Genomic DNA, 22,113 nt, shown 5'->3' on the forward strand with positions numbered 1-22,113 from the left:
AAAAAAAAAAAAATAATAATAATAATTACGAAGTATAACACTTCTTAAATTCGTTTAGAACCACTACTATTTCAGTATTTCTCTCCCACTATAAATTTTATACAACTTTGTAAAAGATCTACTATTGTACATGATATTTTTAATTAGATTGTTTATGATCAGTGTATTAATCAGAATCAACTAGAATGGTTTAAAATCGACTATGATTATTGTATGAAAAATAACACAACTCAATGAACACAATAACTTCATTCAAATCTATGTGACTCTTGCGAAGATATCTTTAACTTTGTAACATCAACATTATGTGAGAAAAAATATATATTATTTGAAGAACTATTGCTTGAAAAAAATGTGCATTTGAGACGCAATACCAGCTTTATGATATAGGATAATAAGAGAGTCACCCCAAAAGCTAGCTCAAGGGAAGGAGAGCCCATTGTCCTATATAAATCCTACATCAACCACCCATATGACCGAGGACTCCAATCCTATACCTTGCAATGGATAGTCCTATAACACTTTATTATTCCTTTTTTCAATTTAGTAGGATCATATGATTCAATTTTGTCGAATCAATCCTACCCCTTTTATCAATCTAAAGTGGAATTCTGATCATGACAACCTTAACAATAATGTCACTAACCATTTCTTTAGCTATAGTTCAGACGTAGGCTAGCCATTTTCTAGAAGAAATTCATCATCTTGAGATTACGCTATTCCACTATTTCCACTCCACCCTTTTGCCTGCTTATGAAACATCTTTTTTTTGTTGGATAATTTTTGTGGCTTGTGACTGTTGTGAGTATCCATAGTTCCATACCATCAATTTTATTTTTTATTTATTTATTTATTATTTTTTTTTTTTTGTTTTTGGTTCCACGAATAATGGGGGCAATAATGTGTTTTATTGTTTTTCACCTATCATGGTTTACTCCCTCAGTTTTGTATGATCCTACCTGCTAAGTTATTCTGCTTGCGATTTAGATCATTCACTCGTTCAGGTGATATTGGATCGTTCGATCCTACAAGATTATAACATTGATTATCATGATATCCTTGGAGGATGGGTTCCTCCAAGATAGACAAAACTTAAAACATACAGAGTGGCAAGAGTGCATATTTTAAAAAATTGCATGGAATATTTATTAGCGATAAGGTAGGCATACAAAAAGGGACAAAGACAAAGGCAAGCAAGTTGTCAAAGCCAAAACATCTGAAACTCCTAGTTGATGTCAAAGCTGATGGCATACGCCATTAGAATATTGGAAGAGAAAGCTACCTTGGAGGATAAGAAGATTTGGTACCAATAGAAGTTTTGAAACTCACATTGTTTTGAATGTCCAAGGACTAAAAAGAAATACTTGTTTAAAAAATTTGAATGTCCAAGGGAAAGGCAGGGAAGTAAAGAAAAAGGAAATAAACAAACATATAAATAGTAGTGCTTAGAAATATACAGTATAATTTTGACAAACACAAGTTTCAAATAGTAATGTACAAAAATCAATTATTTAGTAAATATCAGCATTGATAAAATAAATTAATTTCAACGATTACAATGTGCATATTTCTAAAACTGGTTTAGTCCACCAAAGTCATACAAAGTACACAAGAACACAACCCATTCAACTTTATTTCCCTCTACTCTACTTCAGTAAACACCTCGTCATTTAGACTTGGCATCCTATATTCTTCACAAAATTTAAGCTGCCTATTATGAAACAAGCCTTAACAAGATCACTCCATGTGTAAGTCCATCTACAATAAATCACCCCTTAGTTGCAAAACATTTCCTCATTTATCAATCTACAATCAATCACAACTTTATACTCATCACACAAATTCAATAATAACCATCACCATAATAATTTGGCTTCCAAATCCACTCAAAAGCTGCCTAATATAGACTCCGTATCTAATAACAATCAACAACATAATTTGGCCTCAAATAACCTATTCAAAAGCTGCCTAAAATAGTACTCCGTATAAAATAAGTCTTCACAAGATAACTCTTAAGTACGCAAGAATTAGTCCGATCACAAACTCCCTGATTATGAGCAAAATATTTCCTCCTAGTCAGCTCCTCACATCATTTCCACATCATTAACACATACAAAAGAAAAAAACACCATCAAATCATTGTGAATCACTATGAAATTGGCTTCCCATATTCTTCTCAACAATTGCCTAATAGTAGTATCAATCATCCTTACTTCTTCAAGTACTTTTTAAAAAACTTTCTATAAACCACAAAATAAAGACTACTACTAGACCACATAACTAACTCTCACAAGCCAAACAAGGGTTCAAAATTCAAATGGGTCATTGGACGAGGGAGTGAAGCCCATATTCTACCGGACAGGTGGATAGGACAAGGTTTGGTGACCATGAACCATACCCAAGTGGCCCTAGTTTAAGTGGGGGAGCTGATTAATGAGAATGGCATGTGGAAAGCTTCTTTAATTTGGAGACTCTTCAAGAGGAATACAGCGGAGGAAGTCTTAGCCATTGCACCAGACATTAGACAAGGAGGATCAGCAGGAGTGGAGCTCTACAAAAATGGGAATCCCTCTATAAAGGCTCTATATTGGCATAGTCAGAGGGCGTTTGGAAAACTCTATGGGGAAGTATTCCAAAGTGGAAATTGTTTTGCTGGAAAATACTTCATAATGCAATCCCTATAGCAAGCAATTTGTGGAAAAGAGGGATATTGGTATATCCTGCTTTCCCTCTCTGTGGCTTGGAAGAAGAAACAGCAGAGCATCTCCTCGGAATTTTGATATATCCTAGCACATTTGGGCAGCAGCAGTGCTAGGCCTAAACCCAAACTCTGTACATAATATTCACATAAATGAGTGGTTAGGAAGTCTCTTGTGTAAGTTCAAAGAGGAAGATAGGAAAGATAGCTCCAAAATCATGAATTTGCAGCAACCATGTGGGCTATTTGGCTTCATAGAAATCATGTTAGACTTAAAGGAGGACTGGTAAACCCTAATGCAATAATGGATATTTAGGTGGAAATAGTGGAATGGAGAGCTATAGCAACGACGGCAGTCTATTCTTGGCCTTCTCCAAGGAATCCTACAGAGAACTCCAATCATGCCCTACCCAAAGTGTGGCGTGTGGGAGTACTAACAAGCCCCCAATTACTCGTGGTTTGTGTAGATGCAGCCTGGAGATGAGGAAAGAAAAAAGGTGAATGGACATGAGCAGTTGCTTGGACCATGAAGACAACCTACTCAGCTGATCCCACAAACTAGTATAGAGTTTTTGCTACCTGCCCCTTACAGACAGAGTGCATAGCAATTAGTAATGCTGTTGAAGAGGTGCCCGGAGACGAGAAATCTTATTATTAAGACGGACTGTGCAGAAGCAATCAGTCCAGTCAAGTTCGATTCCAATATCCAACAACAGGTGGAGCTAATTTATAAAGCGGCCTCTAATAGGGATAGCTTCAAAGTCCCAAGGGAGCAAGTAAGGATACGTCACATCCTAGCTGGCAATGCCAGAAGGGGAATTATTTAGTTGATTCTGTTACTTAGTCCTTTGTAAAAAAAAAAAAAAAAAAAAAAAAAAAAAAAAAAAAAAAAAAAAGCTCTGCTTATCACTAACGAAAAACACAATCTAAAAAGGTTTTGATGATCAATACTCTATAGTAAAATAAGTCGTATCCAAAATAAATCAGTTTTAATAAAATAAGAAATAGCTAAAATTGATTGCACGGTAATGAATTACAACTTCCCTAAACACTCTTGTTGTCAACATAACATTCCCTTCTTCAACCAACCACCCCTCATCATTTAAACCAATAAATCAAACATATCATAACCAATAAGGTATACTAAACTTAGTTTCCAATTGACCTCAAAAGGGTTGCCTAAGATTAATGAATCCTTCACTAAATGACTCCAATCACTCTCCAAAATATAATTTTCCATAAAACCACATAATCATCAAAACCTTATAATAGAACTTAGACTTTGATATCTTTTCTAAGAAAAAGAGTGATCAACAAAGAAATACTTTCAACAAACAAGATAAGTTTGTAAAATAAGACATATCACGTAAAATTCAGTTTTACTCGGTAAAGAGAAGTTTCAAAAAAAAAAAAAAAAAATAAATAAATAAATAAATAAAATCTACTTTTTTACATTACAAATCGGATCAAGAAAACAGACATGACTAATACCACTATTAAATTATGCTCTGAATATATTTTCTCCATTAGTAACCACCTCTCATCATCTATAAGCACAAACACATACATTAATTACCCTCAAAACATGATAAACTTGGATTCCTAATTCCTCGATATAGTAAAATAGTATAAAAGATGCCTTCATAATATCACTCCAAGTCTCCAAATACGCTTCCCAACTAGAATATTTCACAGGCTATATTCCTCTCATCTTCTAAGCATTCAACTAGAAAATTTCACAGCCTTCACAATAAATACATCCAATAGAACAGCAACAGAATAATTGAACCACAATTGAAGAATAAAGCTATATTCCTCTCATCTTCTAAGCATTCAAATATAAAATAAATCAAACTAAGTTCACAAGTTTTAGTCCATTATTACACTTCAATTCTTGACACATCATTTCCTCCATTAGTCAAAAACCTCATATCATATACACAACATATGAGTATATGACACAAGAAAAATCATCAAATCTTCTCACATTCCTCTCAATAGTTTGCCTTAAAGAATCCTGCTAAAGATTACTCCAAGAACTCTTTCAAAAATAGAACTTTCCGCAAACCACATAATATACATTACCACTACAACCTCAAAACTAACCTCTTCACTAAAAAAAATAGTAAAATCTGTTGTAAAAAGAGAGCAATTACTACTTTTGATATATTAGAAATTCCCCTATAAACTTTTATTGTCAGCAGACCACAATACCTTTCTTCGGCCTATACCCCTCTACCCATTTAGACCAATATATTAAGCATGATAATAACCATCAAAGCAAAATATACATAACAAAAAAATTGTCTTACGCAAATGAAACCTTCACTAAATCATAATAACTACAATTACCAGAATCTAAAATATAAAACTTAAGCATTGCTCAAAGTCACCAAATAAAGCACAGTGTTATTCTTAACAGCCAGATACTCTCCACTAATAAAATTAGTATTCAGCCACTACAGGTTTAGATCAGTAAAAAAAATGCTTAGTTCAATGAAAATCATTTTTCTTTTTTGCAAAAATACACTTTAATTCCTAATATAAGCATCACTAAAATAATTCGGTCCATAAAACCAGGTCCATGCATTACATTCTCTTGTCATCAACTCCTTTACTCAACTACTCTCATCAGATAGACCCAATAATTACACAAACAACAAATCATCAACTCCTTTCTTCAACTACTCTCATCAGTTAGACCCAATAATCACTCAATAACAATAGTGAATTGGATCCCCATATATCTCTCTCAATAATTGACAGTTATAAATAGCCCTAAAGCTTCACATGTGTACTCCAATTATTTTTATAATGAAAGCATCTTTCAAATTCATAACGAACATAAGCACTAGAACATCACAATAAAACTGAATCAACACTTGATCTTAAAGACTTAATCATTGACTATAAAAACCATTATATTTAAGTAGACTGACTTTTATAGCTAAACATTACAAAGTACATTTAACAAGTACAATTCACTTAAAATAGTTTTGATCTACTAGAAGTCAAATGGCCCCTCTCCCATTACAAATTAGCTCTCAATGTACTTAAAATTCCCACTTTCAGTCAATACCTCTCATCAGCTCATTACCCAAACAAAATAATAACCACTAACACATGAGTTTGCTTCGTATATTCTTCTTAAAAGTTGCTAATATGAAATGAAGATTAACATAATCAATCCAAGTACGCACTTTTAGTCCATTAATCCATCACTTACTCCCCTATTACACTTAAGTTCTCTAACACAATATTTCGTCCTTTGATAAACACCTCACATCAATTACCCACAAACACTAAAAACCATCAAATCATTATGAACTTGCTTCCCTAGGTTCTTTAACTATAATAAATTGACACAACTTCCCTCAATACACATATGTTGTCGACACATAATTTTCTACTCAAAAGATGTCTAACATGTAATAAGACTTTACAAGATCAAAATTTAGAACATTTGAAAACCCACTACATATTCCCTTACTACACCTTTGTTCTCAAAACAACATGTTTACAACTCTCATCATTAAGCCACATAAATCACATACAATAAGACCATAAAATCATTATACGATTACTTGAAGTACTCATTTAGAATAAAACTTTCCCTAAACCAAATATTATACATTACCACAAAAACTTGTAAGGTAAAACCAATTTTTTCATCAAAAGGAAAAAGAAAGGGAGGAAAAATTCTTAATGAATAAAATATCATAATTCTTTAGTAAAACAAGTTGCAATTAAAATAACTCTGGTAATAATAAATTAAAATTGATAAAACGAATTTTAACACATTACAAATTCCCATATCAAACATATGTTGTCAACATAACACTCCCTTTATAAGCCATACCTCTCATCACTTACATCAACAAACCAAACATAACATAAACTTGGCTTCACATTAACTCAATTGCGTAATCACAAATGAAGTCGTCCCTAATGACTCCAAAATCTTTCAAATTAAATTTCCCATAAACTATATAATAACTCAAATAATTAGAACCTCATAAATAAAACTTTGGCCAACTTCAAAAACAGAAATTTATGTAATTTCAAAGTTTCAACTCATAAAATATAAATAAAATAGGCATTTTTTAGTAAAATTCGGATTTACTTAGTAAATAACATTTTCATATAATAAAAATCATTTTATTAGATTTCAATTCATAAAAAATGAAGAGAAGAATCAAAGATCACAAACCCACCATTAAACTTCTGTCCTCAAAAAAGAAACTCCCACCTTTAGCCAATAAAATCTCATTATTTATACCTAGAAGTCATAACCCTTGAAAATTGGTGGGCTTTGATTACTAATTCCTAATACACGGAATAAATACCATCAAAACATAATGACATTGGCTTTCCAAATTCATCTCTACAATTGACTAACATAAATAAGTCTATGCCTCCATAAGTCGACACCAAGCATTCGACGTAGAACTTTCTAAAAACAACATAATGAAGAAAACCACTGAAACCTTAATATTAATATCAAGGGAAAAAAAAAAAGTTAGTAAACACGTCTTCGGTCATCAGCTCTCATATATATTTAACTCATAACCACAACACAATAATCACCATAAACACATTAAGAACAAGGCTTTATACGAACTTCTTAAAAGCTTTCTGAACATGACTTGGCTCAAATCATTAAACTTGCTCTCTTTATTCCTCTCAAAAGTTGCCTAATACACATACGGCTTTATAAGATTACGAGAACTACTCCTTCAAATTATTACTTTCCATAAACTACATAGATAAATTTAACAGCTAGAATCTCAAAATTAGTTTTTCATTAAAAAAAAAAAAGAAAAGAAAATCATAATCAGTGTAATAAATAAAAATCGATAAACAAAATAGTTAGGATCATAAAATATCAATTTTTACAGATAAAATAAAGTCCAACCAAACAAATCAGTCTTAAAATTACAAAATGGTTTTAAAAAATATTATGATAAATTAAAAGAAATCACTAATACCCCCGACACAATAATGACCATCAACACATTAAGCATAAGGCTTCATACAAACTTCTTAAAAGCTTTCAAAGATAAACTAAACCTTTACAAGATCACTCCAAGAACTCTCTTTTTAGCCCATAAACAACCACTCAAAAACTCCCAAATTACAATTTCGTTCTGAGCATAACTTAGCTCAAATCATTAAACTTGGCTCTCCTTATTCCTCTCAAAAGTTGCCTAATACATATACCCCTTTATAAGATTATGAGAAGTACTCCTTCAAATTATTACTTTCCAATTTACATAAACCACAAAGGTAAATATAACAGCTAGAATCTCAAAATTAGTTGGGATCATAAAATATATATATAGTAAGGATCATAAAATATCAACTTTTAAAGGTAAAATAAAGTATAACTAAACAAATCAATCCTAAAATTACAAAATGGTTTTAAGGATATCACTAATAACCCCGTTACACTTCTGTTTGTCAACATTATGTTCCCTCTTTTCGGTTTCAAAAAAAAAAAAAAAAAAATGTTCCCTCTTTTCACTAGATGACTCTAATTCCACTTTAAACTTATTCAAGATTTTCAACAATCCGTTTCAGCTCATTAAAATTCAAGTGCCTGCATCACACTTCCTTTCTCAACAATGTCAACATTGCCTTCCCGTATTCCACATTCAATAATCAACTAATATAAACAAAAGCCTATGCCTTAACAAGTTTACTTCAAGCATTCTTCAATATAGAACTTCCCATCATTCATAAAGAACATCATTAAAACTCTTATTAAACCTTCAACAAAAAAAATAGTAATGACTAAACACCTCTTAGGTCAACGCCTCTCATGATAAACACCCATTACCCAAAACCAAAAATCACCATCAATGCAAATGACTTTGGCTTCCTGTAATCTTCTTAACAGCTGCATAATACAAAAAAAGCATGTACTATTACTCCACATACACTCATTTTAGACTATTAATGATCAATCACAAATTTAAAGAACTTTCATCCTCAACATAACATTTCCTCCTCTATTCAGCACCTCATTATCATTTACAATCAATAAAAATCGTCAAATCATTATAAACTTAGATCCCATACAAATTTGGATTCCATTGTTCCCTTATGAAATTATTATGCACTTAAATTCCCTTACTCCACTCAATATTTTCCTTAAATATACTTCCTCTGAACTTCTAATATTGCAACATGCAATGTGTCGAGTCCACATGATGATGACAAGAGATAGGAAAAAATATAGTACCCATGTGAAGAGGAGAGAGAAGATATCTTGTGCAAATAGCAAAACATTACAACAAGTTGGAAACTTTCATAAAAGGAAAATGATGCAATATTTATAGAACGGAGGAAATATAAGCCTTTATGAGACTACCCTATGTACTCTTCAAAACAAAACTTCACTTAACCACATAATAAACACGACAACATGAGCCTCATAACAAACACTTCAATCTCAAAAATTGCCCAAAATATATAAAGCCTTCACTCTAACTCCAATAACAATTTCAAAATAGAGATCTTCTACATAGCACATAATAACTTCAAACAACCAGTACCTCAAAAATAAAGCTTAGGGGTTGTTCTCTTTCACACTATAGTTAAGAATGTAATCTTTGAACATAAAATCCATTATATCTTAGTAGACAATGTCTTTCATAGCTAAAAACTACAAAGTACAGTTAACAAGCAAAAAAATACTTAAATTAAATTTGTCGACTAAAAATCAAATGGCACCTCCCCCATTACAATTTTGTTCTCAACATACATAACATTCCCTCTTTCAGTCAACACCTCTCATCATTAAGACTCATTACCCAAACACAATAATAGCCATTAACATAATGAGTTTGCTTCCTAAATTCTTCTCAAAAGTTGTCAAAAATGAAACCAGGCTTTACATGATCACTCCAAGCATGCATATTTCAGTCAAGTTACAATCCATCACATACTCTCTTATTATTTATTACACTTACATCAGCAACACCACTCATCATTTATACACTCAAATCCCAAACACTAAAAACCATTAAATCATTAAGAGCTTGGCTTACCATAAGCTCTATTAAGTACACTTCCAAATTCCATAGCCACTAGAAACCTCTACATTTACTCTTTCACTTAAAAAATAAAAAAATAAACAAATCAAACATTGAAATCAATAAGTATAAAAAAGTTCTAATCATGAAATATTATATTTCTTAAACAAAGAAAAAAAAAATTGCATTAAAAACATCAGTTTTAATTAAAGAAAATAATTTTCCTAAATATTAAAAAATTAAAGATTGATCACAAATGCCCTCAATACACACATGTTGTCAACATAACATTCCCTCCTTAAGTCAAAACACATAATGAATTTGCTTCCTATATTCTTCTCAAGCTGCCTAATATGAAATAAGGCTTTACATGATCAATCCAAATATGCACGTTTTAGTACATTGATAACCCATCACATACTCCCTTACAACAATATGTACTCAAAACAAAAATTTCCTTTAGTCAACACCTTTCATACTTAACCCCATAAATCACATACAATAAGAAACATAAAATCACTATTATTTAGGCCTCCCAATAAGCCCTTACAAGATTACTCCAAGTACTTCATAAAATATCATTCTTAAGTAAAACACGTATAACACTCACTCCTTTAGTCAGAATCTCCCATCATTTACACCAACATATCAAACATAATACGGAGTAATAATAATCAACAACCCATAAGAAACTTGGCTTCTCAAAAACCTCATAATTTGCGTAATATAAATGAAGTCTTCCCTTAATGACTCCAATTACTCTTTCAAATTACAATTTCCCATAAACTACATAATAACTCCACTTATTAGAACCTCAAAATTTTAACTTCAACTAGCCTCAAAAACAGTAATCTGTTTAAGTAATTTCAGCTAATTAATTTTTTTTAATGTGTAAAAATAAGCTCAATTTAGAAAAATTCAGATTTAATTAGTGAAAAACAGTTTCGGATAGTAGAAAATCACTATATTAGATTTTAATTTATTATATATAAAGAGAAGAAACAAAGCTAACAAAAACCACCATTAAACTTATGTCCTCAAAAAAGAAACTCTCATCTTTAGTCAAAAAATCTCATTATTCATACAAATAAGTCACACAATAATAACCCTTAAAATTTGGTGAGCTTGGAATTATACTTTCTCACAACAGTTAGAAAAAATTAAAGAAGTCTATGAGATTACTCCATGTATACTTTCAAATTAGGACTTTTCATAAGCTATACAATATACATGACCACCAAAACCTCAATAGAACTCTTTACTCTTTACTCAGAAGTCAGAACATCAAAATACACCATCCAAAAAAAAATTAAATTCATAAAAACATCTCGCACGCATTACACTTCCTTTCTCACCAACTTTCCTCCTTCCAACCAACAACTGTCATTTAGACACAATAATCAAACGAAATAATACCATCAAAACATAATGAAATTGTCTTCCAAACTCCTCTCTAGAATTGACAATAGATAGGTCTAGCCTTCATTAGTCTACTCCAAGCATTCATCAACATAGAACTTTCTAAATACCACATAATGAACAAAACCATTAGAACCTCAACATTTAGTCAACATATCTTCAGTCATCAGACTCATCACTTCTTGTATATTAAACTCAATACCCAAACACAATAATAACCATCAACACATTATGAATTGGGCTTCCTACATACTTCTTAAAAGCTTTCAAACATATAAATAAATAACCCATTAACAATCAATCACCTATGTCCCTAATTACAATGTTGTTCTCAGCATAACTTTGACTACTTTTGTCAGCACTTCAAATCACTTTACACACACAAAACATCATAAACTAGGCTAGTTGGCTCTCTTTATTCCTCTCAATAGCTGCCCAATATATATATGCCTTTATAACGTTATAAGTACTTCAAACTATTACTTTCCACAAGGCACATAATAAACATAACAGCTAGAATCTCAAAACTAATTATTCATTACAGAAAAATCATAATAAGTAAAGATTGTTAAAAGCTAGTTTTGATCATTAAATATCAATTTGTTTAAGTAAAAATAAGTATAACCAAACAAACCAGTCCTAATATATAAACCATTATAATACATTAATAAAACCAGAAATACCTCTTTCACCAGGTGACTCCAATTACACTTTCAAATTAGAAATTTATATGAACCACGTACTAAGTCCTAACTTTAGTTCATTTAATCAATAAAATAAACATCACAAACTCTACCAATTAAATACACAAATATTTAAAAAAAAAAAAATCCCACCTTTAGTCAACAAATCTATATTTAATACTGGAAAGCACACATACTAATAGCACTCAAAACTTGATGAGCTTGGATTCCTAATTCCTCAAAATAGTTGGATAGTATAAAAGAAGCCTCCCAAAATCTCTCTGTATATGCTTTCAAATTAATATTTTCCACAAGGTACATAACAAACATAGCTACTAAACCTACAAAGAACTTCCATCATTCACATAAGGAACAAAACCATTAAAAGCACATATTCAACCTTAAAATAAGATATAGTAATGACTAAACACCTCTTAGATCAACACCTCTCTAATAAACAACCATTACCCAAACATAATAATCACCATCAATGCAAAATGAATTTGGCTTCCTATAATCTTCTTAACAGCTGCCTTATACAAAATAAGCTTGTACTAAATTACTCCACTTACACACATTTAAAACCATTAATGATCAATCACAAACTTTATAGCAACCCTTTCGTCCTAAACATAACATTTCCTCTTTTATTCAAAGCCTCATCATGTATAGCCAATAAAAACCATCAAATCATTATAAACTTATCCCAAACAAACTTTCATACCATTATTCCCTTATCGAATCATTATGAACTTGGATTCCCTTATTCTACTCAATAGTTTTCCTAACATATACTTCCTCCAAACTTCTATTATTAAAATAATTCATCATACGCTTTCAAATTATGACTTTCCACAAGCTACATAATAAATATAGCCACTAGAATCTAAAACATACTCTTCAGTAAGAAAACTAATGTTCAGTTAATGGTAGTCACCAATAGTAAGGGAGAAAAAAATAAAGATAAAAATCAGTTTTCTTTTGCAAAAATCTGTTTCCATTCTGAATTATCACCAAACTGAATTTCAACATACTTTCTTTCTACACACTATATTCCCTCCTTGATTTGATTACTCTATAAACACAAATGATATCATGATAAAAGCAGCTTCCCATATTTCTCTCAATGATAAACTAATCCTATCTGCTCCCAGAATTCTTCAGAAGAAAGCTCTCCATCAACCACATAGCAAACACAGCCCTAAAATCTCAAAATAAATTCTAAATAAAAATTATTATATTTGAGTAAACATCTCTTCGGTCAACACATAGTGACTTTGGCTACCTACAGTCTTCTCTAAGGCCAATTAGTAAAACAAAATACAACCATATTCTGCCTTCTGTCTCCAACTTTCCACTCATGACGTAAAAGATAAACCGAAAAATATCACAGCTGAGGCCATCACCAAAATTTTAAACACATCTTACATTCCCCTAAATTTAAGTGAATGAAAAACCAGCATTCACAAAATTGCTCGTCTCATAACCTATATACAGCATTTCACTGGCCATAACTCATACAATACACAAGACAATAAGGGCATGCACTAAATACTTCATAATTTATGTCTCCCATGATATACTGTCCTGTTTACCAGCTTACAAACCAAAAAAAATAGGTAGACGATAGCTTTACAATGCTAACCGAATCTTTCTGCTGAAAAATTGCATTAATTCTTTCTACAGAGCCTTACTTACACAATAGTGACAGGCCTAATATCTTTCAATCATCCCTTTATTGCAAGATTCCACAAGTATTGCAAAAGCCATGGACCTTATCACAAACGCAGTAAGCATCACCATACTCCCCTAATACTATAATTCTCAAATCTCTTAATCTCACAAAAGGCCAAAATTAATTAAGTTTCACAAATCACATCCATAATTCATTAGAAAAACAAAACTTGACATCCACTTTAAACTTGACTAAACCAAATAAAGACCCCACTTACACCTTAAATTAGCTCTTATCCAACACATCAAATGGTACACACATCACTTTAATTTGCATTCCTACTACAGTAATAAAGAGCATAGTCACCTTAAGTCATTTACGGTTCGCTTCTCTGCTCAAGCACAGACTGCATACAACCCAAAGGGAGTAACCCAACTCAATTACGCCAACGGTCTATTAAGCTAGCACCCAGAAATAGTCCATATTCTACATGAAAATATAAAACTTCATGAAGGTAGATTGGCCAAAACATTGAACTATATCACTTAATTATACTATATAATACTAATTAGCATAAGCATTCAAATCAAAATTATACAAACCAAACCAAAAGATTGTTACACTACTTCCCCTATACATGAAAACAAACCTACATCAAGCACTACCACCACGAAATTAAAAAATATATAAAAAATTATAAACGATAAAATAATAACAAACGGTAAAATAGATAAATTAAAAACCCTAAATCAAATAAACATTTTTAATTTGAAAGAAAAAACCTCGAAAAATCTAGATTACAAAAAAAATAGAGTTAAATTACCTAAAACGAAGTCGTCTTCTTCGACAATCGACACAACTTCGTCAACTCAGAGAAGAAAATATCCAGATTCGCTATGAATGACCTTGAAATTCCCGACTCAAATTACACTAATTTAACACAAATTTGTTGTTTAAAACAACAAATTGATGTTAAAAATGAAGAATCTGATCGGAAAATTTCATGAAACCGGAGAGAATGTAACATAATCTAGAGTAAAGTTAAGGGTTTTGATGAGGATTGATCGCTGAAATCATTTTAGGGTTTCAATCGAAAACTGAAAATCAGGAATTTAGGACTGAGGAGTGAGGAGTGTCTACGGTGGTGAATGAGTACGCGGTAAACGGTGAGATGGAGGTTTACAACGGTCATTTTTTTAGGTTTGACGGTGATACAAGTTACAACTATACAAGCACTGTCACGCGGAAAGGATTTTTTTAGTAAAGTATATACTTCCTCCGTTTTCTTTTAGATGCAACACACACTTTTTCACGGTATTTTAAGAAATGTGGGTTTCACATGATATAATACACTTTAAAATGGGATGAGTGGTTGTTAGTAGAAGTGTAATTTAGTAGGCCATGTGCTTTAAATAAGAGAAATAATATAGATTTTCCCTAAAGCAACTTTCCTTTTATAGTGTGTTGCAAGTATTGTTTGATATTTCCTTTTTAAGGAAGTGTTGCAAGTAAAAGAAAACGGAGGAAGTGTAAGAAATGAGGGTAGACCACAAAAAATAAGTATTGATATGCATGTGGGTGGAGGCACAAATGTTTAAATAAAATATGAGGGTAATTTAGTTATTTAGGTGGTTGAGTGAATGAAAATAAATGAGGGTAATTTGGTATTTTATATAGTCTAAAATGTTAAAATATGAAATGATAAATACATGATGCGCAACCAAAAAGAAATACGAGAATCATATTGGGGACCGTGATCTAGTATGGAGTAAAATAAGTTTAATTCAATAAAAATCACTAACTTGAATAGATAATATGTAAAAATTAATTTCAGTTTGTAAAAATAATTTAAAAGTAGTTTATATAATTTTAATTTAGTATAAATAATTTTAGTTCAACAAAAATAAGGTATAGTGAACATGTCCTATCTAAATAAACTTGTATTTTGCACTCTTTTTTTTTAAAAAGAAGATCATATAACGAAAACAGCAAAACAACGACAATCACATTATGTACCCAAAACACTATGAAGGACCAATGTGAGCACACTTCACACGAGCTCACTTGCTAAACTCTAGATCAAGAGACAAAGTTGGGCGTCACTTTGAGCATACATGATCCACACTGCAACCTACATACAAACACTCTATCACAAAATATCGATTCTACCCTGGCATTTGAAGATGAGAACGAGAAATAGTTCATTGTTGTTGATTCAAATGAGACAAGAATCCTAATCCTTGATGGCAAAGGAGGAATTTGAAACTCAAGATCTTGAATATTGCCCTCAGACTACCCTTGAAAGTTTCCCCTTTTGCCAGAATAACTTGAAATGTTGTAGATGTGATCAACTCTTTCAAAACATGCATGGTTTGCATTTACATCGATTGTGGGGGATCGAGAAGAAACACTCAAGACCCTTTGAGTAGAAATTGCTTGGTTGTTTAAGCCACATAAAGGAGGAACCAAAAGATTAGAGCGAGGTCTTCAACATTATCCAATTGTACTGACTCTGGACTAGACGACTCCAAATTAGAAATCTTCTCAAATGGAGAAACCCCACTAATAGGACCTTCAACATCACATTCCATGTTATCCTCATCGGGTAACACCTCGAGAATGACCTCCATATATCTCACAAACATCTTGCTTGTCCAAAGAAGCAATTTCAGAAGAGGCACAACACAAAAGCCTCTCAACCTCCTGTAATTCCTTTAACACTGCCAAATTCCTCGAATCTCTAGTAATGCTTACAAAGGTAGGATTTGGCAAATAGAAGATCATCTAACCCATTAAAAGCAAAGGTTCTCCTAAACAAGCATTAAGTATGACATGAATCATACCTCAACACTGGACATAATATAATTAAAGTATCACATAGCAAAAGCCTTTAAGGATGATGAGAAACTAACTAAAACATAACACTAAACTTGCTAAATTACACTTGGAAAAAACAAGCTTAAACTTGCGTTTTTAGAACAAGGAATTACCTTCCTCCGTGAAAACTTTAGAACAAACTAACACATTATTAGAATAAACCATGGAGTCAAGGATACGAACAACAAACTTGTCATTAAACTTAGCAAGAACTTGAAACTCGGCATAAACAATACACAAACCCATCCGTTTAACAATAGGATAAATTATACGGAAGTACAAAACACCTAAAGAGTAAACAACCCTCATCAAATATTTTACGCGATAAAAGATGAAACTTCGTATTCCGTAGTATTTTCTCATTTTCTCATACGGAGTATACACAAATACGAGTACACAATAACACTCGTCTCATTTTATACGAGCAAAGTTGGTTTGATATACCAACCGACCTTGTTATAAAAGTCTACGTGCATTAGGTGTAGTCACCCAACCACCATTGTTGAACACGTCCATCTTCTTCTCTTTTATATTCCTTCTTTCCCAAATTTCTTCCTTTATATATTGACCAATTATTTTATTCATTGCAATATTTAATTACTCATACAAATAGAAAAGTCTCATACTTTCAAACACCCAATCCAAAATTAAAATAATCCCTAAAAAAGTTTTCTGTAATTTGATCTTCTTACTACCAAATTTCAGCTTTGCGGCTTTTGGGAATTCATTGATCGCCGCCATGGATGCAACCTCGAGCTCTGCCGTGGTTTCGCAGCTGAGATTATCATCTCCCTCGCTTCGTAATTCCAAATCCAGATTCTTTGAGTGAGTTTTTGGGATTCGTCATTTTATTTTATATTCTTACGAATTGATTCGATTTTGTGATTTTTGCATGCTTGGATTAAATTGGGTATTCTTAAAATTTTAAACTTTGTTTTGAATTTAAATGGTTCGTGGGTTTGATCCACCATTTAATTAGAAAAATTCTGATGTTAATTTTAGCATTTTTGTTTGATTTGTTGTTGTTGCCTGTTGGCTTTTTTTTTTTTTTCCTGGGGTTTGATAGAAATTAATATTGCATGTATTAGTATTACAATTTACAATTTCTCAATTTATAACTTAGGAAGAATTTGCATGTTCTATTTACATATTTGACACTTTTTAAAATTCATTTTGTTTAAATTCTATTGGAATTGCACATTGTATAATGTAATTCGTACTCCCTTGTTTTCTCCGTATCCATATTTGTAATTCTTTCTTTCCTGCCTTTGTGGTTTCAATGCTATATTACTATCCTCGTTCGGAATTAATTGTCACGTTGATAGTGTAATTTTTAAGTGAAAATGGGGATATGAAATCTGTAGACTAGAAATGTAGCAACGAAGTTGTTAAACTAGAAAATGTAGTAACAAAATCCGGACAGATGTGGGATTTGCCAGTGTTGTGATTACTTTTACTCGTTCAAAATGGATTGGTTGGGTACATGGATTCGAGCGAATCTCATTCCTGCATCTTACACCTTGCTATTGCATTATTCTGCTGGCAGGTCATGTCCACAAATCAGAAACTACATGCCTCCTTGTAGATATACATGTAGGAATTCGTCATCCGGCTCATATGCAATCATGTCTTCTGAGTCAGTGGAGAGTAAAAGCAGCAGCATTAGTGGATTTTCCTATAGTCAACCAGAGAAGAGAAGTAATGTAGTGGGTAAAACATTTTGTTCTGCTGCTTTATACACAAGCACTTATGATGAGGACTTGGCAATATCTCCCTCTCATGTTGCGGAGGAAAAGATTGGGGTGCTTCTTTTGAATCTTGGAGGACCTGATACTCTTAACGATGTTCAGCCGTTCTTGTTTAATCTATTTGCCGACCCAGTATGCTCCCTGTACTTGTTTGTTTGTTTTTTTCTAGCACTAGAAGATAGATGAAATTATTAAAGTTATCTAATTAGTGTCTCATAACTGTTGGATTAGGACATCATTCGCCTTCCCTCATTGTTTCGTTTTCTGCAAAGACCCCTGGCTCAGTTGATTTCTATGCTAAGAGCCCCTAAAAGCAAGGAAGGCTATGCTTCTATAGGAGGAGGTTCACCTTTACGAAAGATAACTGATGAGCAGGTGAGACAAGTTTTCTTTATGGACCGTCTACTTTCTTCTCTTCCATATCCTTGCTAAATTATTTATGTGTTTTGGGTTTTGTAATTCCAATAGTTTGCTAAGTCTTATTGAATTGAACTCTGTTTTGAAGGCAAATGCACTTAAGATGGCATTAGAGGCAAAGAATAAGAATGTATCTGTCTATGTTGGCATGAGGTACTGGTACCCATTTACAGAAGAGGCGGTTCAACAGGTTCGCTTTTGTCATTGTACTCTTTCATCATTGCTATAATAAGAGCACTTGTTTCAGTAAAACCTGTCTCTATTATGGAACCCCCTTAGTTCCTTTCACGATCTGCTGTCTGCTGTCTTTAGAAACTGAATTGCATTTAGTAGTATACGTACCCATAAACGTGTATTGCTTATTCTACCTTTTTGGACCACTACTTTGCCCCTTAGATTTAGGCATCAAACCAAGTGCAGGCATATATAGTGGATTATTACAGTAACAATCATGAGTTACAATATTCTGATTTGCTTTCTTGTGCTGTAGAAAGTGATGCTAATTGTGGGATTTTGTGTTTGTTCATTAGTATTATTACCTTTCCACTAAGGGGGAAGGTTTTGATTCTTTACATTGGATCTTTCAGTTATATAGCTTCATATTAATGAATGTTATATATTAAGAGTTTGTGCTTATGTTCGAAATGATGTCTGCTCCAAGTATCTATTTCTGATTTCTGTACCCTGTCCATCTGTCCTATGTTAAGTTATGTTGGAGCAATGCAGTTGAACATTCTTCATTTAATTTTCAGATTAAGAAAGACAAGATTACAAGACTTGTTGTCCTTCCTCTCTATCCTCAATTTTCTATATCTACAACAGGCTCTAGCCTCCGAGTTCTCCAAAATATTTTCAGGTAAATTTGTCTTCGGGATGTAATTGGGAAATAGTTTGTTTACGTTTTCATACCTTATTGGCTTACAAAAACTTAAACATTGTCAGGGAAGATGCATATCTGTCTCGCGTGCCTGTAGCTATCATCCGATCTTGGTACCAGCGAGAAGGTTATGTCAAGTCCATGGCTGACTTGATTGAGAAAGAGCTGCAATCCTTTTCCATGCCTGATGAGGTATGTTAGCTCTTTCATTCAAATGTAAATAGTTTTATTTAAATGTACATAGTTTTTTGGTTCTGGCTATTTGATTTTGAAGCTTTTGGCATTTTAAACTGTCATTGCTGTCACCAATGTCTAGGTTATGATATTCTTCAGCGCTCATGGTGTGCCAGTAAGTTATGTTGAGGATGCTGGAGATCCATACAAAGATCAGATGGAGGATTGCATCTTCTTAATTATGAGAGAGTTGAAAGCTAGAGGAATCGATAACGGACATACACTTGCTTATCAGGTTTGTTATGAGCCTGCATGGTTTCCAATATCATTTAGTAGGTTGTTTTTTTTTTTTTTTTTTTTTTTTTTTTTTTTTTTTTTTTTTTTTTTTTTTTTTTTGGTGTTTAGAGAGCCACATCTCATTTAGTAGTTTCATTGCTGCTTTCATTTCCCGTCTATGTTCTCGTGTCTATACCTCCCAATATTTATACCGAGTTTTCAGATGTGTTTTTATATATTCTCTTTGCTAATTTTATTTCTCATACCCTTTTTGTTCAGAGTCGAGTTGGGCCTGTGCAGTGGCTGCAACCTTATACTGATAAAGTTCTTGTTGAGCTTGGCCAAAAAGGAGTAAAGAGTCTGTTGGCAGTTCCTGTGAGGTGAGTTGCAAATAATCGAGCTTACTTTTGTCTATGCTCTAACTACTATTGTGGGACATATTGTGGCGCTAACAACTTTTCATGCATAATTGAGTGCCATTATTGGATGCTGCTTACCAATGGTGAGATACCAACTTTCTGATTTTGTACAAGATTGTTTCAAGTGAACATGTAGAAATTAGATATAGTAGTAGATGACTAGATTCTGTATGGAGTTCACCATTTTTTGGAGAAGAAAAAATAGTGAGTGATAATTTAGTTAGTTGTGTTGACCATTCTCTAGTAATTAGTAATACTGAAATATGCCTGTAAAAGCACTGATGTCAGGGTAGTTAAAAACTAAATTTGCTTTATACCTGTATTGTCTGATTAGTAATTTTAATTTGGATTGTTGACTGTCATCTTTTTGCAGTTTTGTGAGCGAACACATTGAGACACTTGAAGAGATTGATATGGAATACAAGGAACTGGCGCTTGAATCTGGCATTGAGAATTGGGGTCGTGTTCCTGCTCTCAATTGCACTTCTTCTTTCATCAATGATCTAGCTGATGCTGTCACTGAAGCTCTACCTTCAGCAGCTGCTATATCAACCAGCACATCTGAAGAAGTCGATAGTGATCCAATCAATTATTTTGTAAAATTGTTTTTCGGTTCCCTGTTGGCCTTTGTCTTGCTTTTGTCCCCAAAGATTTTCTTGGCGTTTAGGAACAACCTTTTGTAGAAATCATAGAAAAGATTTTGAAGCTTCACGGTATACACAAAACTCACTGCGGAGGAGAATCATAGAAAAGATGGATTTAAGAGCATGCCTCTATTCTTTTTAGAGCTCTTGCTCAACTTCCAAATGTTGGATAGTTTATTTTTCTAAAGTATACATCTGTAATTGAGAGCAGACTTTTATAGGTTGTTACTTTCCAAAAATTGAAGCAGACTTTTATAGGTTGTTACTTTCAAAAAATTATTACTTTTGATTAGTCTTGTTAGTTTTTACTCTTATATTATACGAAGTACAATTCATTTACTGCTATCCAACTTTCAAGTCTAAGAACCATGCTAATAAAGATGGTATCAGTCATGCCCTAGCCGAGTGAACAGTCATGAGATAGGGTAACCATCCAAAATTTTACAAAACAGCAAACGTATTTAATTCCTAACCTACTACAGGCACAGACTGTAACTACTTATCAACACCTCTCATACAAACACTAGCTCTGAGGTGATGCTTTGGCAGCTACATTAGACTGAGCAGCAGGCTGGGAAGCAGGTGCAGCAGCAGCCACCCCATTATCATCGGCTGGATAGGCAGCAGACTGGGAATAAGCACCACCATAATACGGCTGCTGTCCATAGCTTGGTGGGGTTACAGGTGGCGCGCCATAGGCTTGAGGATTAGTACTCGGTTGGCCATAACCTTGGTATCTCGCATATACTTCATGAGATTATCCTTGTTGGCTTTACCCACCAGAAGTTGGTGGCTGACTGTAGTTGTAACCAGTGCTACCAGTTTGGGGCCCATTAAGTGGTTGCTGCTGCTGGGTTTGGGGTTGCTGCTGCTCGTAATAATCATATCCAGTTTCTTAAGGCTGCTGAGTATGAGAAGCACTTGACTGGTCCCGTTTGGAGGAGGATAGCCAGGGTAAGGTTATTGATTGTATATTTGTATTGAGATGATGCACCAGGATAAGGGGTCCAGGCTGCTATGTATAAATTATTATACAAAAAAAGTTTACACTGAGAATAGAAAGGGTTAGGTATGTATAAGTTATTTTGATTACCTTGTCCGTCGTCGTCTAATTTCTTGCTCAAAATGCATTCCATGAGGTTGTATTGCATATAAAAGAAAATGGGGAA

At 32.9% G+C, this 22,113-nt stretch overlaps 1 protein-coding gene and 1 long non-coding RNA gene across 2 annotated transcripts; one reads left to right on the top strand and one right to left on the bottom strand.

The window, feature by feature from the left end:
- Positions 1 to 1,439: 1,439 nt before the first annotated feature.
- LOC145594712 (uncharacterized) lies at positions 1,440 to 14,663 on the bottom strand. The gene is made up of 2 exons (XR_014102862.1): positions 14,336 to 14,663; positions 1,440 to 1,758 (listed from the first exon to the last, which is right to left on the bottom strand). It is a non-coding gene; the product is annotated as an uncharacterized LOC145594712 (long non-coding RNA).
- Positions 14,664 to 16,893: 2,230 nt separating this feature from the next.
- LOC145594551 (ferrochelatase-2, chloroplastic-like) lies at positions 16,894 to 21,251 on the top strand. The gene is made up of 9 exons (XM_081650867.1): positions 16,894 to 17,214; positions 17,936 to 18,269; positions 18,369 to 18,512; positions 18,643 to 18,744; positions 19,307 to 19,410; positions 19,497 to 19,623; positions 19,748 to 19,900; positions 20,161 to 20,261; positions 20,674 to 21,251. The coding sequence occupies exons 1-9, from the start codon at positions 17,129 to 17,131 to the stop codon at positions 20,981 to 20,983; spliced, it is 1,461 nt and encodes a 486-aa protein (XP_081506993.1). The 5' UTR covers positions 16,894 to 17,128; the 3' UTR covers positions 20,984 to 21,251.
- Positions 21,252 to 22,113: the final 862 nt, after the last annotated feature.

Source organism: Chenopodium album, chromosome 19 (genome assembly GCF_948465745.1).
Source record: "Chenopodium album chromosome 19, dcCheAlbu1.1, whole genome shotgun sequence".
Classification (NCBI taxonomy): domain Eukaryota; kingdom Viridiplantae; phylum Streptophyta; class Magnoliopsida; order Caryophyllales; family Amaranthaceae; genus Chenopodium; species Chenopodium album.